Source organism: Dermacentor albipictus, chromosome 4 (genome assembly GCF_038994185.2).
Source record: "Dermacentor albipictus isolate Rhodes 1998 colony chromosome 4, USDA_Dalb.pri_finalv2, whole genome shotgun sequence".
Taxonomy (NCBI): domain Eukaryota; kingdom Metazoa; phylum Arthropoda; class Arachnida; order Ixodida; family Ixodidae; genus Dermacentor; species Dermacentor albipictus.
The window spans coordinates 13040118-13061995 of record NC_091824.1 but is presented as its reverse complement, the minus strand read 5'-3'; the positions used below and the strand labels follow the sequence as shown (position 1 = coordinate 13061995).

General features: G+C 45.4%; 1 protein-coding gene across 1 annotated transcript in view; it reads right to left on the bottom strand.

Annotated features, from left to right (window-relative positions):
• Positions 1-21878, bottom strand: part of LOC135917090 (alpha-mannosidase 2C1-like) — a 232906-nt gene that overhangs the window by 186942 nt on the left and 24086 nt on the right. Inside the window, exons 3-4 of the mRNA XM_065450585.2 lie at positions 14309-14505; positions 13881-14011 (exon numbers count right to left, since the gene is read on the bottom strand). Coding sequence (XP_065306657.2) covers positions 13881-14011; positions 14309-14505 — 328 coding nt within the window. The remainder of the gene's footprint in view (positions 1-13880; positions 14012-14308; positions 14506-21878) is intronic.

Sequence of the window (21878 nt, the reverse complement as noted above, 5' to 3'; positions counted from 1 at the left end):
TCACTCCACAGATATACAGCAATCCCTCATTATGACAAAATTGCTTCACTCAAAATATCGCTTTATTCGAAATTTATTCCAGTCACGACCGAAACGCATGCATCTTAAGCTGCATTACTTGAAACGCACGAGGAGCTTGACCCTCTAAAAGCAAAGTGGCGAGTGGAGGCATCGCCACCTATGAGCGGCGGCAACCCTTTTGTGCATGCAGTGTCAAATGAATACCGCCAATGAATTAGTCTATGCAGGCACAGAACAGGCGTCAAAAGTACCAAACCCCCGACCAATGACTGACTAGTAATGGGTGCCAAGCGAGTGCCGAATGCTCCCAGCTGTTTACTGCGGAGTGATAAGAAGCTGTCAAATTCCATGGGGCAGCACATCCAAACTGTTAATCTCAGTTGTAATTGCATCGCTGGTGTCCTTTGTAACAGAATCCACACGAAAATAAAGTTTTCTTGATGCTCTGCAGTGCCGGTGTGGTCTCTTGGATGCCAAAAAGCGATGTATAAGTGCCATGTTCAAAGCAAGGAGCTACATTAACAAATAGGGAAGACGACTTTAGGAAAGCCAGCCTAGAAATTTTCAGGGTGTCAACATGGCAGGTCAACGCAAGCTGGTGTTTCCCCAGCGATTTTCTCGAGCTGGTCATGCTCGATTCGCGCCATCCGACTTTAGACAAACGGTCTAAATCCGCGGTAGGGTCATTTGTTCCCATACATTCGTCAATAGCGCGGACATGACGGTGCCCAAACACCGACATTCGAACCATAGAATTAGCACAGTGTCGTCAACAACAGTGCATAGAAAAACTGTCGTTTTGCAAACTTCATGGCTACACACCTCTGGAAAAAATTGCCCAGTGATCATACAAAGCTCCTACTGCAAAACCGTCAAGTTTTCATGATCACACTGCATACCCACAATGAGCAGCTAATCGTTTTTTGAGCACTACAAACACAACCTCTGACTTGAGCCACGGCATTTGTGGTGCTTTCCAGCGCAATAGTCTCGTACTCTTCCGTGACCTCTACAAACCCCCTATAAAAGCAGCCACTGCCGACCCCTCCTCATTCGCTCTCCAGTCTGCAAGCCATTTGGACACCAGTCACTCCTCTCACTCGCCTTCATGTCAACTGCTCGCCTCCTCGCTGCCACTTTCGACGTCGCTGCTCCTCCAAAGCTGCCCTCTTTCGGCCTGCCCTTCCGAGCACAAACTTCCACCAATGGGTGCCCTTGTGCGGTTCCTGCTTCTTGGTCTCCACAACTCCGATTGCCTTTCTTCCCCTACAAGTGAAGCCGATACCAAGCCTGCCATTGCAACCATCGCCATCACCAGTGAGCACTGACGAGGAAAGCAGATGCCCTGAGAACATTTTGAAGCTTCTGCCTTCAGCGTCACCCGCCGCATTCAGTCACTTTGGCACTGACGGCGTGTGCGTTTTGATCCAAGCTGCAGGCCATGTGATTGCATGTTATTCGGAGCACTTTGTTAGGCGTGCCTCGCATGTGCTTTTGTGGTCCACAGTGATAAATGGCTTCGACAGTCTCCGGGTGAAAGTGTCTGACTTTGAAGCAGAAAGTTCTGCTGATAAAAGAAGTGGAAAAAGGCAGCCGGCAGAAAACTGACATCGTGAAGAAATTTGACATACCACCTTTTACTTTATGAACCGTATTGAAAAACAAGGAAGCTGTGCTGAACGGCTTTGAAATGAGCTTCTCAATGAACAAAAAGAGGAATCACAATTCGAAATGCACTGAAGTGGAAGCTGCACTTCTACAGTGGATGAAGAACACCAAGAGTGCAAATCTCCACGTACATGGACCTGCACTTACTGCAAAAGCCAAAGCTCTCACCCTCCAAGTGGGCCATAAAGATTTCAAGTGCTGCAATCGCTGGCTTGTGCAGTTCAAGAAACGACAAGGCGTGACCTCAAAGTCGATTGTTGTCGAAAACACAGCCGTGAATTGCGACACTGTAGACGTATGGCGCCAACATCAGCTCCAAGCTCTACTTGAAAAATATGCAGACAAAGACATCTACAACCTAGATAAGGCTGCATTTTTCTACAAGATGCTACTGAATCGCATGTTCCCTACCATTGGAGGATCCTCATCCAGAGGAAAACAGAGAAAGGAGCATGTCACGGTGATGTTTGGTGCCAATGGAACAGGCGAGGACAAGCTCCTCTTGTAGATATTGGGGAAGGCAAAGGAGCTGAAATGCTTCCGAAATGCAACCATTCTCAACGAATACATCTACGGAAGTAACAAGCGAGCATGGACGACTGCTGCTATTTTGGAGACTATGTGCACTTTCTGGACAGGCGGTTCAACGCAAATAATCGGCAAGTGCTTTTCATAATTGACACTTGTCCGAGCCATGGGAAGATCGACAACCTCAAGGTGATCATTGAGAAATTTTTGCTTGCAAGCACAACAGTGGTACTGCAACTGATGGATCAGGGCATCATTGAGACCACCCGGAAGCTGTATTGCAAGGCTTTTTTGGAGCGCATGCTCACAGTGTACGACACCAGCAAGAGATCCAACGTTGATTTGCTTGGAGTGATCCATTTGCTGAACTTTTCATGGAAAGAACTCGCACCTTTGAAGGTTACCAACTGCTTTGTGCGCGTCGACTTTTCCCGCGCTGTCGTCAACCGCCCTGATGATAACCAGCCTAACGATGACCGTACTTGCAGTAATCTTATGAGGCTGTTCATAAAATTGCTGGCTAAGAGGTGAAGGCGACTTCGAGACTTCGAGCTGACGCTACTGCTCCTGTGGTCATCCCAGTGATGGATACGGAGAGATACTAATTGACACTGTTGGGGGCCCCGACGAGGACAAAGAGCCGGCAGACGAAGAGCCACGTGAAGGGCCAACTATGGTGCAGGCACAGGAGTACCTACGCCTGCTACAAAATACGGCTGAATGCATGGGCCGCAGCCACGGCCTCATGCATTGCTTGGTCAAATTAGAGCAGGGGTCACTCGCACACAGTAAGAACTTTAAACAGTCAAAGCTCACTGCCTTTTTTGCCCCTGAATAAAGTTTTGCTTCACTGAATACATTGCATCTTAACTTCCTCGCAGTTGTGGAGCAATTAAAGCTCAACTGCTTTAGCTTTTCTCGAGTGGTGACTTGTATATCGAATTACCACTTATAACAAATTTTTTCGCCATCCTGCTGACTTCGTTATAAAGAGGGACCCTGTATTATGAAAAATTTCAAAACAAACGACAATGCAATACGAGTGGTCTGGTTCATCTATTCCATTTTTGTTTGTGTTGTCTATTGAGCTTGAAATAGACTGGTGTCTAACCACACAGTATAGAATGTATTCTTGATTTTACTTTGGTTTCGTCAATGTACAGCATTCACAAAATGGCATTTTTCCTATTATCTGTAGCTATTTTTGGCAGCATTTGTGCTTCACATTTCTTCCTTTATACATCTATGTCCTGCTTCAAAAGAGCTCAAGTGTTGCCAGAAATATTATAAAGTTCACATATACATGAACAATTTGACCTTGCAATTTTCATAGACATGCTTCTATGGAATTAAAATAAGCAGATTCCAAAAAGTATGCACATTAAAGCAAAGTTTCAAGAAGAAACTACAGTCATAGACTTTTGAAGATTGGGTTTGAATATTGGGAACCAAATGACATTAGACAAACAGAACTTATTGCAATCTATAGCTGACAGTTGCACAAGAAGAAATGCTGAGCTTTTTTTTATCTTCTGTTACTTGCTGTGTAAAAAGCAAGTGAGATAACTTCTTCTGCAATGATAATTTTAAAATGGCCATTCTGTGCAGATTTATTGGCATTTGCATGCTGGATATACAAGGGTTATATTTTTTTCAAGGTCCAATCAGTTGCAAAATGAAATCAGTGAAAATCCAATGACGCTGTGTGCAGATGTGTTGCGTAGTGTCTTGCGTGAGGTCGCAGTTGTCAATTCTGAGCACGCAGTGAGCATGTAAACATGTCTCGTAAATAGAGTTTCCCACTAAGTGTGAAGTGAATGCTATCATTCGATTTCTGCATGCTGAGGGGCGCAATGCAGGTGAAATTCATCGAAGAATTAGTAATGTGTACGGTACAACTTTCACAAGTGACAGCGAAGTGGGGAAATGGTGCAGGAACTTTTAAGCAGGACACACAGACATTCATGATGCAAGTGGGTAGGGAAGGATGCAAAGGAAGGGGAGGTCAACCAATGATCTTGTTCTGCAAGTAGATACAGAGTACAGCCCGGACTTGGCTCCCTCTGATTACCATCTCTCTCCTCACATGAAATGGTGGCTAGGAGGACAGGAGTTTGACTCAATGAGCTGCAGACAAGCATACAAAATTGACTAAAAACATACCCAGCTGCCTTCTATGATGAGGATATAGGCAAGTTGGTACCACGCTATGACAAATGTCTCAATCGGAACGGCGACTATGTAGAGGAGCAGCTAAAAAGTGCAATCACCAGCTATGACCGCTGGATACATGACAACAGATTCCACAAAACGCTGCTTCAATTCATACACAACACAGGCCTCACAGCACACATATAATACACACATACGCTCCAAGAATTATGCCTTAAGGGCAAGTCTGTATCGCAATAAAAAAAAAAGAAGCTAAAAAGTGCATCTAACTGTTCAGAATAAAACCGTTTTGATTTTCGCTGCGTTTTTCATTTCACGACCGATCGGACTTTGAAAAAAAAAAAAGCCCTTGTACTTCAGAGTGTGGCTTAAATTTGGTGGGTTTCGCAGTGGTGTTGTAGAGCTTGAACTGCAAGTTTAGGCCGTTATTGTAGGCTTGACATCCAAGTTTTTTCACTTTTGCTTTCCAAACACCGTATAGCAGTGATTAGACATAGTGACTAAACAAACACCGCTCACTCAACCAATAGCCATTGTGCGCTCCCATGACTTCATAGGGCAGAAGTGATTTAATAAAGCCACAGAGAGAGTACAATCTACCACAAAAAAATTTGGGCAGAACCCATCTCATGATGACTGTCAATAGTAATGCTGTCAATCAATATGGACACACAACGTATTGCCATCTAAACTGGTTCTTTATGAGGCATGTAGTGCAGCAGGACTCCTCTTTCACGCTTCCTTAAGAATGCGGGGTGCCATCTAGGGCCACCTCCGCAAAACCTGTGCTTGGTCTTCAAAATGCATGGTGTGTCACTGCGTGCAAAGTCTGAGAAACACGTCATGCACCAACCGGCTCCTCTCTCGCGCTTCTTTCTGGAGACACTGCGCCATTTTAATGCCACTGCCAAGAAGTCCACGTGCGGCCTCCGAGATGAAAAGTAACACTCTAGAAAAAAAAGTTTACACCCTTTCGGGTGTACGCCTGCAACCTGTAAAGGGGGTTTATTCGGGTCGTAGAGCAGCACTGACAAACACAGCACCAGCACATAGGGCGCAACCAGAGAGTGAACTGGTTATGAGCCACGCAACGGGCAATGGGGCTTTTCAGCCTGCCGATCTTCGTCACAATCACCCCCAGAATTGAAGAGTAGCCATCCTGACGACCTAGGAAGAGGTGAGCGGATCGTAATATGCCTTTAGCCAGTTTATATGCACAGTCTCTCACCCCCGACGATGCAGATAGGGAGATGGCGATACGGGTTCAACCCCGTAATTAACTGGTGATTGTTGCGCAACCACACGGTAGGACCCGTGGTACTTCGGGAGGAGCTTAGATGAAAGGCCAGGAGCAGCAACAGGCAGAACCCAAAGCCACACAAGTGAGTCGATGGGGAAGGGGTGAGGGGGTGGGCTGAGGTCACGATGCTCTTTTTGGCAGCACTGTTGACCAGACGTCAAAGAACAGGCCAGTTGTCGGCATTTCTCGGCGTACTGAGCGACTGTAGAAACAGGTGAGCAATCATCAGGGTCCGGCCGGTACGGGAGAACCATATCGTAGGTGCTGGAGGGATGGCAGCCGTAAAGCAGAAAGAATGGTGAGAATCTGGTAGTGGCTTGAGAGGCAGTGTTATATGCGTATATGATGTATTAAAGTGCAAGATCCCAGTTGGAGTGGTCAGACGCAACATACATTGATAGCATGTCAACAATAGTTCTGTTGAATGATTCTGTTAAGCCATTGGTCTGCGGATGATAAGCAGTAGTAGTGTGGTGAATAATTTGGCATTCAGATAGGAGTGACTGCAGGACATCCGAGAGGAATATGGCACCCCGATCGCTCACCAGTTCACGAGGTGCACCATGGCAGAGAACAAAGTTGTTTAGAATGTATCCGAATATCCGAATGTATCCGAATGTATCCGAATATATCCTTCAATGCGTACAAGGTGATCTGTTGTCGACCGGCCTTCTCTGAAGCCACACTGATAGGGATCAAGTATATTGTTGATTTCAAGGAAATGTATGAGTCTGCGATTAATCATTTTTTCAAAAACCTTACACAGGCAGCTAGTAAGAGCTATCGGGCGATAGCGTGCTGCCAGGGATGGGTCTTTCCCATGCTTCAAAACAGGGACCACAATTGCTTCTTTCCATGCAGTTGGAAAGTATCCCACAGCCCAAATAGTGTTGAAAATTGTGAGTAGTGTAACTTGGGTGCCATTGTGTAGGTTTTTGATCATTTCATACATGATTCTGTCAGAACCCGGTGTGGAGCTCTTGCATGATCTCAAGGCAGCTCTGAACTCGGCAATACTAAAAGCACAGTTGTATGGTTCATTCTTTCGACATTTTCTTATGAGTGGCTTACATTCTTCTATTTTTTTGTATTTGAGAAAGGATTCTGAATAATTTGTTGGACTTGACACGCTCTCAAAGTGCTCCCCAAGTGAGTCTACCTGATCTTGCACTGTATCACCCTGTGTATTTACCAGAGGGAGTGAGTACGTTGGTCGACCTCTAATTCTATTTACCCTCTTCCAGACTTCGGCCTCACCTGTAAACGAGTTAATACTCGATAAAAAGTTCTGCCAACTTTCTCTTCTGGCCTGCCTGCGGTTTCTCCTGCCTTGAGATTTTACTTTCTTAAAATTGATAAGATTCTCTGCAGTGGTGGAAGCGCGTAGCAACCCCCACGCTTTGTTCTGTTTCTTACGAGCAATCCTACATTCGTCGTTCCACCACGGGACCCGCCATCTGCATGCCAAACCACTTCCTTCAGATATGCATTTTGATGCGGCATCTATTATGAATGCTGTAAAATACTCCACAGCGGCATCAATTTCTAGAGAAGACATATCAGCCCATGAGATGCTAGATAGAGTTTGAAATTTCTCCCAGTCGGCTGTATCTATCTTCCACCTAGGAGCTTGTGGGGGAAATTCATTTTCTTTAGATGTTCTTAGCAGTACGGGGAAGTGATCGCTCCCGTAAGGATTGCTCGTACCTTCCCATTTAAGTTCAGACAGTAGTGACGAGGAGACTAGGCTAAGATCTATTGAACAAAATGTTCTGTTTGCAAGAGAATAGTATGTCGCTTCCTTCTCATTCAGAAGACAAGCACCAGAAGAGAAAAGGAACTGTTCAGCAAGACGTCCTTGCGCATCTATACGAGGGTCGCCCTACAGGTAGTTGTGTGCATTGAAGTCGCCAAGAACAACATAGGGTTCTGGCGATTCATCTATAAAGGACTGAAATCCATGTTTAGCTAACTTGTAATGTGGGGGTATATAAAGCGAGCAAATAGTGATGAGTTTGTTTAGCAGAACAACTCACACCGCCACTGCTTCAAGGGGCATTCGTAGCTGTGAAGGTTGACAGGCTATACTTTTATGAGTGAGAATCACAACACCACCCGATGATGCGACGGCATCATCGCTATCTTTGCGAAACGTAACATACGTTTGGAGGAAGTTTGTGTGTTTGGATTTTATGTGTGTTTCCTGTAAACACAGCACCTTTGGTTTATGTTTGTGGATGAGTTCTTGCAAGTCATCAAGGTTTCTAAGCAGACCTCTGATGTTCCATTGAATAATTTGTGTATCCATATTTAATGTAAATAAGTGCTGTGTGTACGGAAAGGGAGGTGATGCCTTAGGTTACAGAGCTCTTTCGAGGCCCTGCAACGGCGGTTTTGCCCTTTATGGAGCGTTCGAGCAAACCTCGCCGCTCTTTAGGCGCCGGACACGTGCTCTTGCAAGCGAGAAGTTTTCAGAGAGAGTCCCGCCTTGGAGGGCAAGACCCCTGCGCCCACCAGCCCGGAGGTCGATGGGGCTCCCTGGGGGATTTGGCTGCGCCGGCCGTTGCCAGCGCTGGAAGGGACCTGGGAAGTTGAGGCAGCCTCGACTGCGCCCACCTTCAGGGTCGACGGTCCCCTCTCCTCGGTTGATGGAGCAGCGCCAGCTGCAACCGCCACGGGGGCAGATTGCGTAACTGCCGACTCACTGTTTGTGGGTCGGACAGCCGCCGGAGGCCGTTGTGACGCTGCCCCCTGACGCGCCACTTCGGCAAAGCTCTTCTTTGGCAGGTACGCTACCCGCCTGTGTGCCTCTTTGAAAGATATGTTTTCGTTAACTTTGATTGTAACTATTTCTTTTTCGTTTTTCCATGATGGACAGGACCGCGAGTACGCGGCGTGCTCCCCATCACAGTTCACGCAGTGGAGAGAGTTCTCACAAGCTTCAGAGGTGTGTTCGTGGGCACTGCATTTCGTACACATTTGGCGGCCTCGGCAGCTCTGCGAGCTGTGGCCGAAACGTTGGCATTTGAAACATCTCCGGGGGTTTGGCACGTATGGCCTAACACGGAGCGTACCTTGCCTCGATTGACTCGGGCAGGACACCGGAACCGCAGTTGTTTATCAAGTGTTTCATTTGCATTTCTTTTCCATCGCGCCTTATCTTAATTCTTTTGACATTTATAACAATCTGTTATATCAGACATCCACCCGTTCAGACATCCACCCGTTCGTAGCAATTGCTACAAAGGAAACCCATACAGGTTCCTCGAAAGAAACGCCTCATAGTTGAAGAAAAATTCGTCCTGGTCCGGGACTCGAACCCGGGACCACTGCCTTTCCGGGGCACCCGCTTACCATCTGAGCTAACCAGTCGGCTAGCAGATGGCAAGGCAAAGTCAAATTTGTCGACAACACGAAGAAAAGGCAAGTGTTTGATGTAGTAATTCTGTGGAAACCCGCAAGGTGGAGAGAAGTAATGAATAAAGGCGTCCCCTGATATCTTGTTTTATCTTGATATCTTGCGGCTCTGGGAGCCGGGTGGCCGCAGGCCACGGGTGCCACTACGGGTGACTGGTATTGCGGCCTGGCACCGGGCGCTCCGACGCCGTCTGGGACGGTGGGCGCCGTCAACTCGGATGCTGTGTGCACCGAGCGGAGTAGGACCACCTCACAGAGCTGACATCTCCTCGCGGCTGCCTGTTTTGCGCTCATTTTGGGTGTTGTTTTTGGGTGCCGGATATTGTCAGGGTAGCGACACTTTAGGCCTAAGGCTTTATGAAGCTGCCTGTCGCACGTGGAGGGACACAACCTGGTGGACCGTGGCATTGAGGTGTTGCAAGTTGCTTTCCTCATTTTATTTAGCCTCGCACGAATTGAAATTACTCATTAGACTCAAGGAAGCGAGCTTCGTTCATGTGAACTTAGCATCTGAGTAGCTGCCCAATCTTTTGCTAGCCGAGTCGAACATCGTACCACGTGGGCGATGCGCATGCAGAATTCCTGTCCCTTGCACTACTGTAGTGTTCGCCGAGTGTGTTGAGTGTACGCAGCGTCATTGGAGTCACCCCTGGTTTGCCGTCACCTGCACAGCGTCTGCGCCGCTGCCCCGGACTACGATCGAGCCACCGCGTAATGGTGCTGTGGCAAGTTCGGCGCAGCGACTTCGGCGGCCGCCTGTATCCAGCTCGCAACCCTCGGCGGTGGAGAAAAGAGCCGGCGATCACCAACAGCTACGGCGGCTCTTGCCAGCAGGGTGCGTCAGCGCGAGCGACGCTTGCTCGTACCGACTTCTGCGTCGTTGTTTCCGGTGTCCTGGCCTGGAATCGTGCCGTCGAGTCTGCAAAGCTGCTGCTGTGACCAGTGGACGCCAGCGGTGTACACAAGGACAATGTCGGCTCGCATGCTATGGACAGCGTGTGAACATTTACTCAGCGCGGCCACTGTTGCATGTACTATCTTGTTCGCGAAGCACGGGTTAATGTTAGACCGTGTCACATGTTTCGCCGGAATAAGAAGTGATTTAAGGTTTGGGGGATGTGGGGATGCGCGACACTCGCACGTCCCCTGATATCTTGTTTTCCCGCATAGCCCCCGTCTCCGTGCGGCTTCGCCGCGCACGCGGCGGTCGGAGTGGTTGAAGCGCAGTGCGAGAGATGGCGCGAGTGTTGCGCTGCTAACGCCGCCGACAGGCGGGGTTACTTGGGCGCCGAGAGACAAGGCGCTTCCTCTTTCCCAGCGGATCGGCGAACATGGTGGACGTCCCATGCGCGCGCCGACCTATGCTTCTGCGAGACCGCCTCGCGTGGCCTGCCTTGGAACGCGCCACCGTTCGCGTGACCGTATGCGCGAACGACCGGGCATTGGGATTCAGCATGGGGCGAACATATTCGCTCGCTATCCGGTCGCGGTTAGTCGGACTTCTAGATTTGTCGCACGCCCATCGGCATGTTTTGTGGATAGCAACTCGGCTAGCAGGCATTGATCTATGAAAGGTGCAATAAATGCCTTTGTGATTGTTTGCACTACTGTGTTGGCATTCCTTTGTCCCAAGAGCACACGGAGAACCCCACAACATACGCACATGCAGTCACAAACACACGAAGTCACTATGCCGTCTGCCAGGTAAACAGATGAGGAATACACACTAATGAAATAATGCATGCGCAGAGATATGACAGTCAAAAGTGAGCTTCAGTGCAGAATACAAAAAAGTATGACACATAATATACAAGCGCTCATAAATATAAATAATGGAAGCAAGTTGCAGTTACACTGTCCCACTGTTCAGTGCAACATCTAGTACTCATTATGGATGCATGTGTCTCCCAAGAAAATGTTAGAATGCGTTCAATGCTTTATGCTGTATTATTTTCGATGGCCAAGGGCCCAGCAATGTAGCGAGTGAGAACAGTCGGTGAGGATCAATGGAGTGTAGCTTTTGTTCTAGGTGCTGTCTATGCGACACATGTTTCGGGCATTTGAGGAGTAGATGGCAAACATCGTCACTGTCGTTGCCACAGGAGCAAGTCGGGGATGAAGCCAGTTTTATCAACAAAAAAATGTTTTGTGCATGCTGTCCCAAGACACAGTTGATGAATTAGTGCCTTGGTACTTTTTGAAAGTTCAACATCCAGCTGGTATTTGAGTTGGGGGTCCACTTCATGAAGAATCAATTCCTTAGTATTTTCATTAAACCAGGTTGACATACACAATTCCTTCTTTAATACATTTAATGTGCATCGTGTATCCATTGGTAATAAAGGGATCAGTTGAATTTTAGCATCTTTACGGCAGCATGTCTTGGGACCCACTGCAATGTCACTTCATGTTTTAACGCGACAGCGTTAAGGAGCTTGTGTTGCAGAAAAGCTGGTGTTGTCGGCGTTGGCCATGAGCGAAAAATCACGGAATGCAATTTATAAATAAAAACAACTTGCAAGATGGGGTGGGTGGGAATCGAACCAGGGCCTATGGAGTGTGAGACGGAGACGCTACCAGTCAGCCATGAGTTCGATGGTTCAAAGCGCGACAAAAGCACCTCTAGTGAATACGGTGTTGCCTTAGAAACATGTCGTAGAACGTTATACTGCGGTGTATGTCGGTAATTATGAGCATGTAATTTACAGAAGTCGTAGTTAAACGAGTAGCGAAGTGGGTTTCCGCTACATTTCATCTGCGCGTGGCGCACACGCAGAGCCATCTTGCGGCAAACACAGAAGACCTCCTCCTCGCAATGTACGGCGCTGCCCCGACAGGTGGGGCAGCACTCGCCCGCTTCTCCCCTTCGTCTCGTCAAGAGCATGCCGAGCGAATGAGTGGGCGATGCGAACGGGGTGCAATAACGCTTTCGCGTTCCCCTCTTGAAGGCGAAGCTTAAGCGTCCTCCAATTTTTTTTCTTTCAGTAGCCTGAGTTAAAATGTTTAGTACTACAGACATTATTCGAACCTGTAGATGGTTGTCATCAATATATTCAAGACTTGCTAAGTCAATAAAATGTCTGTACAAATTCCCACTTTTATGGTGTCTTATATTTTGATAAAATATGTGACTTGAAAAATTGCTAACTAATTTCACTATTGTTGGCGACAACGTGCATCCCAGCCGACAAGCGCACTCCAGCTGTAAGGATGGCATAACATAAGCTGCCATCGCACTTTCTTTGTTGACAGAACCGGTCATGTAGACGTAAGTAGAGTAAACAATGCTAATTGTTTTGCGGCTAGTGTGGAAACACCGTTTTTCTTTTTAAGACCTTCGATTGGCATTAGCACATTCAGTGCCTGCAGAGGGCAAGTAGGGTAGCAGAGGTCTAAGTGCCAAAAGACCGATCGAGGAAATTGTGATTTATGCGCTTGAAACATGCCATGTATCTGTGCACTGGACTGTTCTCTATAATTGAAAGAAGCGGGTGCATTTTAGTGTTCATCTCAATTTCCTACATGTAGACAGGCAGTTGCATCATGCTTTGCTATTCATTACCTTCTTTGTATCTTTGACATTTAGTTATTGAGTTCTAATGCACTAAATTTTAGTCTCATTCTTCCACAGAGCAAGCCATCAATTCCAATACACAGTAATTCCCATGAACAAGTTTGCAGCCACATTTTTGCACAACAGCTATTCAACATTCTAAAATATTTTTCCCCAAAATTAATATTCACTCTGAATTCACTTCAAGCCCAAAGTCCACTATCAAACATACCTAAATTTGCGTTCTGGATACTCCGAGTTAAACTGCTCAGAAAGTTGGTACAGTGTTATGCCAGACCACTAGACTAAGGCAACAGGCTCTTGAACGCTAACTGGCATCTTATGCTATATCCACCATAAAACCCACCCATTGTACATAGATCTTGGGTATTCCATATACATATAAGAAAACCGTATACATAAACCTGTATGAGAAAATACATGCACACTGCTGAGAGAAATTCTAATGATAATTAGAAAAGATAGTCAAGTTAAAGGCTTGAGGTGCTATTGCAGGTTTCATATATCCGAACAGATAAAGGAGAAAAAAGAAAAAAAAAATTATCACCCATCCACTCATACAAAAACTCGGAAATGTAAATGAGAATAAGCACAATGAAATGATCAAAGTGGAAATTGGAGCTTTATGGCACTTTCAATAAGCAAAATGTTCTCCATCTCTGCCCATTTGGCTGCAGCGGTACACACCTGCTAAACATTACTGAAAATGCAACGCACCTAATCACTTAGAAATATGGGTACTAAATTTTCTAAAAGTAACAATATCATATCTTTTTGTTCACTACTATATATTCAGACAGTCATCTGAATATACATTATATACAGAGATTCACTCACATATATTCACATATACATTCACTCACATGGCATGCATGGACTTTGGGACAGCACTGCTAGATGGTCCAGCACATCAAGGGGGAAGCGCAAGAGAGAGGAGCCTGGCTGCATACACGTTTCATTTATGTGTTTTTGTAGTGGCAATACAGCGTGTTTCTGCATAGCATCAAAGCTAGTTGCATTATCGTCGATGTTCATCATGACATGGGTTCTGCCAGATTTTTCACTCATGTGTTCATTACAGTACTATCCAGAAACTGTGAGGGCTTACTTGCCATGTTCAAGAATTGTTGAAGGGTCGTTTTAATAACACACACAGTAGAAAAGTATCATTGCCAAAAAGAAGCATGCACATTGACAAACCTGTCATTGATGTCAATGCAATTAACCATCTCATTGGCAGTGTACATTGCCTCATATGAACGGATGCTATCCTTGGGCAACTCTCGTGCCATCTCAGTCAAGAGCTGCAGGTCAGTGACTAGGGCATCAACCTGTTTGGAAAAAAAGTAAAGCAATGCTGTAGTAGTCTTAACAAAGAATGCATGGCCCAAACTCGCACCTGATCAGGCCAATGCAGCACTGCATAATCAAGTCCAATTCAAATGTCGCATCATGAGAAGTGGTTATCTACTTCGTGTTCGATCAGAGGTAAGACAAGCTAGCACGGCCCAAGGCAACAATGCGCTGAATTATTATGTTTTTAACCATGACTGTAACGAGACACTTTTATTAGACATTAGTACAGGACAATTTATAACATGGGATAGAATATAAAGACTTATAATTACTTCTCGGTCATAAATGGCAATGTCTGCTTTCTTCAGTGTGAACATCTTCCTGGAGTCAGGTGCACTAATCATGGTGGGACTTCCAGCACCAAAAAGGCTGTTGCATGCCATCTCTATAAAGAACTCATGGTGCAGGCAAGACACAGTTGCGGATGGTGTGACTGTGAAGCTATGTCGTTCCATATGATTCACACCACCTGAAAGATACAAGAATTTCACATGTGTACACAGTCAATCTTCCTTACCAGTGACAAGACAAAAACTATCTGTTTGCTTGCCCTAACTTGCAAGCAAAATAAACAAACCAAAGGAGCTCATGCATTGGAATGATGCACCTAAGATTAAGCGCACCAATGAATTGAGCTTAACTAACAAAGCATGTGGTGTGCAGACTGCTCTCTGAATCAATTAAGGAGCTCAATTTCACATTATCAGACCTGATGACCTCAAAATTTGAAAAATACTACATTTGCAGCTAAAACATACTCAAATTTGGTGAAAGATAATTTTTGAAGAAGGTACAGATGATATACCATATTTTCCAGTGTATAAGTTGCGTTTTTATTTCTGAATTTTTGTTGGTGCGTCTTATAGAACGGTGCAGCTTATATACTTCTTTTTTTTTAAACTGCCGTCAGAATCGGATTGGATGCTATTGCTACGCAAAGTGCACTGAGTTTACCGCCTCTGGCGGTTGCTACACGTTGTGTGCACTCTATAGAGGTACCGCGGGTTCTTCTCGTGATCAAGTTGCTGGGCACCGTGCAAGGACGAAGCAGCAATGCAAGCAGCGGCAGGCAGACCGCGAGTCGACCGACTCCGAAGTCATCGCATCTGCAGATCACTTTTAGGATACGGCGCATGTTGCTGCAAAAAATAAGCGGTTGCTACCAGAATACAAACCACCCCCTCCCCCTCCCTCACGCACTGCCTTCCCACTTTCCTCCCTTGTGTGCGATGCAGCACACCGTTGCACCATTTCACTTGCACATATAGCTTACGTCGTGTGGGCACGATGTCATTGCACGATGTTATCGCACTTGGAATATATATGGAACATAGCAGCCACCATGATGGCAGAAATGCGCCTGGAGTATCTATATCATTGCTTGCGCATCACCCGCATTCACTAATTGACACGTCACGGTATTAGTTTTTTTAATTGCTTACCAAATGAGCAGGTGCGTCTTGTACGCCAGTGCGACTTGTGTCCGTTTTCTTTGGGGGGGGGGGAGGGGGTCACTGTCGTTTTGAGGGGGGTGCAACTAATACAAAGGTGCAACTTCCAGAGCGGAAAATACAGTAATTAAAAAAAAGAAGTTTTCTATTACTCAAGACATTTATTATTCAAGTTCCACAGAATCATCTGGAGGGATGCCGTGAACAAGATATTTGCTCTACATTTTCAGCTTGAATGATTTATGCCGCAAACAAATGGAAATATTCGTGAAGTTCATCGATGAATTGATGAAAAAGTTGCAAAAACTTTTCATTCTGTTATATGCCGATTCTACAGTGGTAGCACTGTAAGTAAATGCAAATAGTAGAGCGGGTATGAAAAATCGGGCTCGGTTGGCAACAGCATTTGTATTCTTTTTGAAATCCATTAACAGCTAAACTGAATGCAAATCAAATATGCATAAAATTATTGGCACTATCCAAACAGTAGCACAGAAGTCCTAAAAATGGAAATATTATGGTAAACTGCTAAAAGTTGAGATTTATGCTTTATTACAGGGGTGTTTCACTGTTCGAAATAGTCAAGTTCTGGAATTGGAGAACACATCTAAGAGTTGAGTGTGAAAGCGCAAGCACAATTAAGAAGCAGATTAATTTTCATCTGTGTACAACAGCCCTGCCTTTGACCTCTAGTTACAAAGACAGCTTCATTTGTGGACAACTTGCTTGTGAGCACTTTCATTTCTGTAATCAAATGTCATAAATAATTTTTTGACAATCGTTGACCAATCCCTTACATGTTAATGAATTATTTCCTGTTAAATGAACACTTATTACTTTCTTAGACATGTACATCTTTTCATAGGCCTATGGCTGACCTACAGTGACCTCTTTGTGCATAGAGACTAGACAGAAAGTGCCCCCCATTCCCCTAATGGTCCTAATATTTTTATACATCTCCTTTCTCAATGTTGTGCAATAAAGCTCTGATTGATTGGTTAATTGATTGAATGACTCAACTATCTGGAATTTCACTCCATCAATCCTTTTTTCAGGCAGTAGACAGACTTTTGCCAATGCATTCTTAGCATCTGCAACTAGACTGCGACAATTGTGTGACAATTCAGCAACGTGTCTATTCTTGGACAGCATTTGGTGCCAGAGCCTACCCTTATGCTTCGATTACTGTTTCTTGCTACTGCGCTGCAATTTCTGTTTCCCCGTATGTTCATGCATGTGCAAAAACAAGATAACTGTTACATAAAGCCAACACACATTGAAGGCAAGAGCAGAAATAACCGCTCTTTTTAAACCAAACTGTTTTGTAAATAAATAATTAAACAACAGCGCTTTCTTCCAATTAGCATTTCTTATACCGTATTAATTCGAATCTAGGCCAAGTTTTTTTTCTAAATAATCATATACAAAACTCCAGGGCCGGCTTAGCTGCGAGGATATTAAAAAACGCACCTGTTTGTAACTGAAAATGATAAATATGGTCTATAGCTAGCGCCATCTAGAAAAGTCAGTATCGCAGCCGCTACTTCTGGTCTGTTCGATTCGCCTGCACCGCTATGAACCAGTTCACGGCGGTTCACAAGAAGTTCGGAAATAGTGCAGCTTGATTCCTGAGGTGCAGGCCCAGTGAGACACTCGAAACGAATGCAAAGGTGCAGACACGGCTCAGGTGTTATGTTATGTCAGACTAATGTGCACGGAGTTTGTAAGTTTGATAGGTCCTGAACTGCAGGTATCATTGGCTTATGGGGTGTAAATACAAACCACACCTGCGTAGACACATCAGACATGCGTAAGCGGGGTTTTCACGGTGCTTGCGCCCGTGTGCTGCGTCATCTGCTGCACTGCTGCTTCGCAGCTGTACGCCTGCACCAAGTCAGCACCGACAGTACAGTGGGTGCACGAAAATCATGAACCAGCCCGGCACCTTTCCTGCACTTTTTGAAACGAACATCGTGGTTCAGCGGGCGACATTGCTGCACCGCTGAAATGAATGGCAGGGTGCAGCACCTCGTGAACTGGTTCACGTGGTGCAGGAAAATCGAACGATAATCTGTGATACTAGCCGGGCTAGTAACCAACTGAAGTGCATGAGCGATGTCGTCGCTTTGACCTGTGTGTGTCGTGTCGGAGCTGGTTCTATGGTATCGGCGTGCGGCTTGGCATTATAGTAATGGCACACTATAGTGCCGCTTTCAAACGTAAAGTTGCGCTAGCCGCAGAGGCATAGTAAGCCAGGTGGGACACTTCAGCATCAATAAGAAAAATGTCCGTCATTGGAAGGGGCAACGGGAGATGCAATTGCTTGTGCCGCAATGAGATGACAGCGATAAGGAAAATAAGCACGCAATAACAGAGAGGAGCTGTTCACTGAGATCACGCAGCGTTTCGACGCGTGCCATGCCACACTGTCTGCACATGCATGGGCATGAGGACGCAAGCTTGCGCGCGTCCGCAAGTGTACGTGTGGTCTGGGACGAGGCTAACGGTGGTGACGATGCAGAGTGAAGTTGGCATGTTCATATTAAAAAAATGCTGTTATCACTATGTGAACAATGTCCTCACTTTTTTTGTTCAGCCTACATTCAAGGTAATTTTTTTTTTTTTCCGGCTTCGGACATTTGGGGGTTGGCTTAGAATCAAGGCTGTACTAGATTCGAGTAGTTATGGTAATAGTTACTTGACTGAAATTGAGCACACCAAGTAAATCAATTCTTTTAGCTTTTTCTTGCCATGTGTTTCAGTGAAAACTTTAAAGGGACGGTAAAGAGAAACACTCAATTTAGACTGCTGAACTATTTTTCAAAACTATATATTTGTTAATTTTATGATAATAGGTCAGTTATTAGAAAAGAAAGTGAAGGTCAAAGTTCAATTTTTTATTATTGTTTAACACACAGACTCAAGCAGACAGTAACTACCGACTAGCATCATACCGACTCCGTAATCATGGTATGATGCCTCAATTTCTCAATCATGCAACAAATCATTAATTGTAACATACTTAAGTGTGACGAATGCAAAGGGAGCACCAAATTTATCGGCGTGGAGTTCGTTTACAATGGTTCCTCTGTATGTCACAAAAATTGGGGTGGTGCGGGCTCACATGGTATCATTGAAGCATGGGTTGGTGCAGTAGCCGAAGCTGCACTGTGATTCTTTGCCGAAAGCTTTAGACATTGGGATAACAGGGAAGAGACAGTGAGAAGGACAAAGGGCACTGCATGTACTGACAGAAGTGACAGCATGGAAACAAGTCCTGTGTCGAATGTCAAAAAGTGCAGAGTAACATAGGAAATAATGGTTTATGTGGTGTGCCTCCAGCTTTTGGCGAGACACGGTCACTGTATGGCTTGCGACCACTGAACCAGATTGACCTGCATGAGCATCAGTAGTATGTGATACTATGCTACTACCTCTGATTTTCGTAACGTGCAGAGATGCCTTGTAAACAGACCCTATAACAGGAAGCTGTACTCTATTTGGTGTGCATATTGAAATGGTCACTTTAAAAGAAGCTATAATTGAAAATTTTTTGTGCATTCAAGGAATTCGGGCATGACACTGTAGTTACAGGGTCAATAGCTATCTGATAAAGCAAAAAAAAAAGACGGGATACAGAATTTTTTTTTTAGTACCCCTTTAACCCATCGGTTACCAAAGCCGGCAAACTGCCGTGCTCAACAACAGAGCCGGCGATTCACCGATGAGAGGTACGATCAGTTTAAAATGCTATTTATAGATGTTGGGACCGGCAATATCCGCTATAATATTATTACGTGTGGAAAAACACAGATGAAAGAGGCTATATACAGGGTATTTACACTGGAGCCACACCACCAGGCCGACACTCGCCCACGCCAAGGGCATAGACCCACTTCGTCGTTCTCGCGGCGGCTCGTCCCTTAAGTATCACTCGATGTTATCAAAATAATATTGTAACACATACGAAAGGCACGGACAAGAAGAAAGAAGACGAAGAGAACGAGGAGCTTGAGAGGCAGTGCTGCGCTACTATCACACTACGATCATCGTCCATCTCCTGTAAATAAAACCATTTCTTCGCAACTATTCATAACAGTTGTGGTGGAGGTGCGAGGTATTCGAAACCCGAAGATGGAGGCTGAACCACAAGTTCTTCAACAGAGCCATCGCCTTGCTGGACTCCCACCGAATCTACCGGAGTTGAATATGTCCCACGACACAGACAAACAACGGCCCATTCTAACAGCTGCGCCGACAAGTTCTGTTCTACAACTGAGAGATGCGCGTCCCTTCGCCGGAAGATTGGATGAAGGCGTCGAGAAATGGCTCATCCATTATCACCGGGTGAGTGCCACCAACAAGTGGAACAGCGCTTCTTAGCTTTTGAACGTCGTGTTCTTTCTAACGGATACTGAGTTGTTGTGGTTCGACAATCACGAGGAAACGTTCACAACATGGGAAAGATTTGTTTCAGGAATCAAAGAGCGATTCAGCGACTCCGCGACGAAAAAGAAAAGGGCAGAACAGATGCTACTGCAATGTGCGCAAGTGCCAGGCGAAACCTGCACAACCTAAATTGAGGCAGTAATAAAACTGTGTAGGACGGTGGACTCTGGAATGTCTGAGGAAGACAAAGTCGGGCACATCCTGAAAGGAATTGCCGAAGACGTTCATAATTTCCTCATCGCAATAGACAACCTGGCAACCAATACCAGCTAAAAAAGCCTGTGACTTTTTACCGATACTTTGTCCTAATATTCGACGTAAATCAGTACCGAAAACCCGCATACCAGTCCGGACAATATATGTGCCCCATACTAATAAAGCCACTGATGATAATAGTTCAAGTAACATTAACATTAATTATCCATGTTATTGGTCATGTAACTCATTTAATAGATCACACTAATTAAATTATTTACTGAAAAATGTTATCTCTTAATTTTAAAAAATAGCATCACCTATCTTTTAACACGGATACAAAAAATTACCACTGTTTGTTTAAACAAACAGTGGTAAACATGATTCATTACTTAGAAAATTTATCTAAGATCCATAAAATATTGTAAAGAAAAGAACAATTTGATCCATTCAACTCATCACATTTGTAGAGTAAAATGCCTTAAATTCTTGCATAATTTTACCATTCTCCTCATTGTCAAATAATACTGAATATACAACTACTCTTCTATAACAAAAACTATTTTCACTTATCTTTCAATTGTAGATCATTATGATTTATATTTAAGTAACGATTTCAGTGGTAAATAACGCCGACTCGGTCGCCACTTTAACTTTAAAGTTGTCGCATGTTGCCACGTGATCCGCCAATATCCCTCGTCAAGGTAGCCAATATAGCCATGGTCGCACCAATAGTCAAGGTAGCACCCTTTTTCAAGTCGGGCGACCATTCTTCACCATGCAACTACAGACCTATTTTGCTAACAAGTACCATATGCAAGGTCATGGAACATGTCATTCACTCCCAAATTGCCAAATACTGTGGGGTTCTCACACCGTGCTCTTGGGACAAAGGAACGACAACACAGTAGTGCAAACAATCACAAGGGCATTTATTACAGCTTTTATAGATCAACGCCCGCTAGCCGAGTTGCTATCCACAAAACATGCTGATGTGCGTGCGACAAATCTAGGAAGTCCGACTCACCGCGACCAGATAGCGAGCGAATATGTTTGCCCCATGCTGGATCCCAACGCCTGGTCATTCGCGTGTACGGTCACGCAAACGGTGGCGCGTTCGAAGGCGGCCACGCGAGACAGTCTTGCAGAAGCATGGATCGGCGCCCGCACGGGACGTCCGCGGCGCTCGCCGGCCCGCAACCCAAGAGGAAGAGCCTTTCTTACCCGTGCCTAAGTAACGCCGCCTCCGGCGGCGTTAGCAGCAAATTAGCAGCGCAACACTCGCGCCATCTCTCGTACTGCGCTTCCACCACACCGATCGCCACGGGCATCACACAGGCCACGCGGCGAAGCCGGATCACAGGAAAAGGGAGCTATGCGGGAAAAACACATCAGGGGACACAAGAGAGTCGCGCATCCCCACAATTCTTAGAAAGCCACAACATAATATACCAGTATCAGCACGGCTTCCACAAGGGCTACTCTTGTGAAACACAACTTGCAGGGTTTGTTCATGACCTACACTCATCCGTTGACACTGGTTTACAAGTAGATGCAGTTTTCCTTGATTTCTCTAAAGCTTCTGATCGCGTTCCGCACCATAGATTACTTCTCAAATTTGCATGCCTAGACATTCACCCTAACGTCCTCGCATGGGTTAAAGCTTTTCTTTCCTCCAGGCTCCAGTTTACTTCCGCTAACAGCTACAATTCTTCTTTTGCCCACATTACTTCCGGTGTCCCCCAGG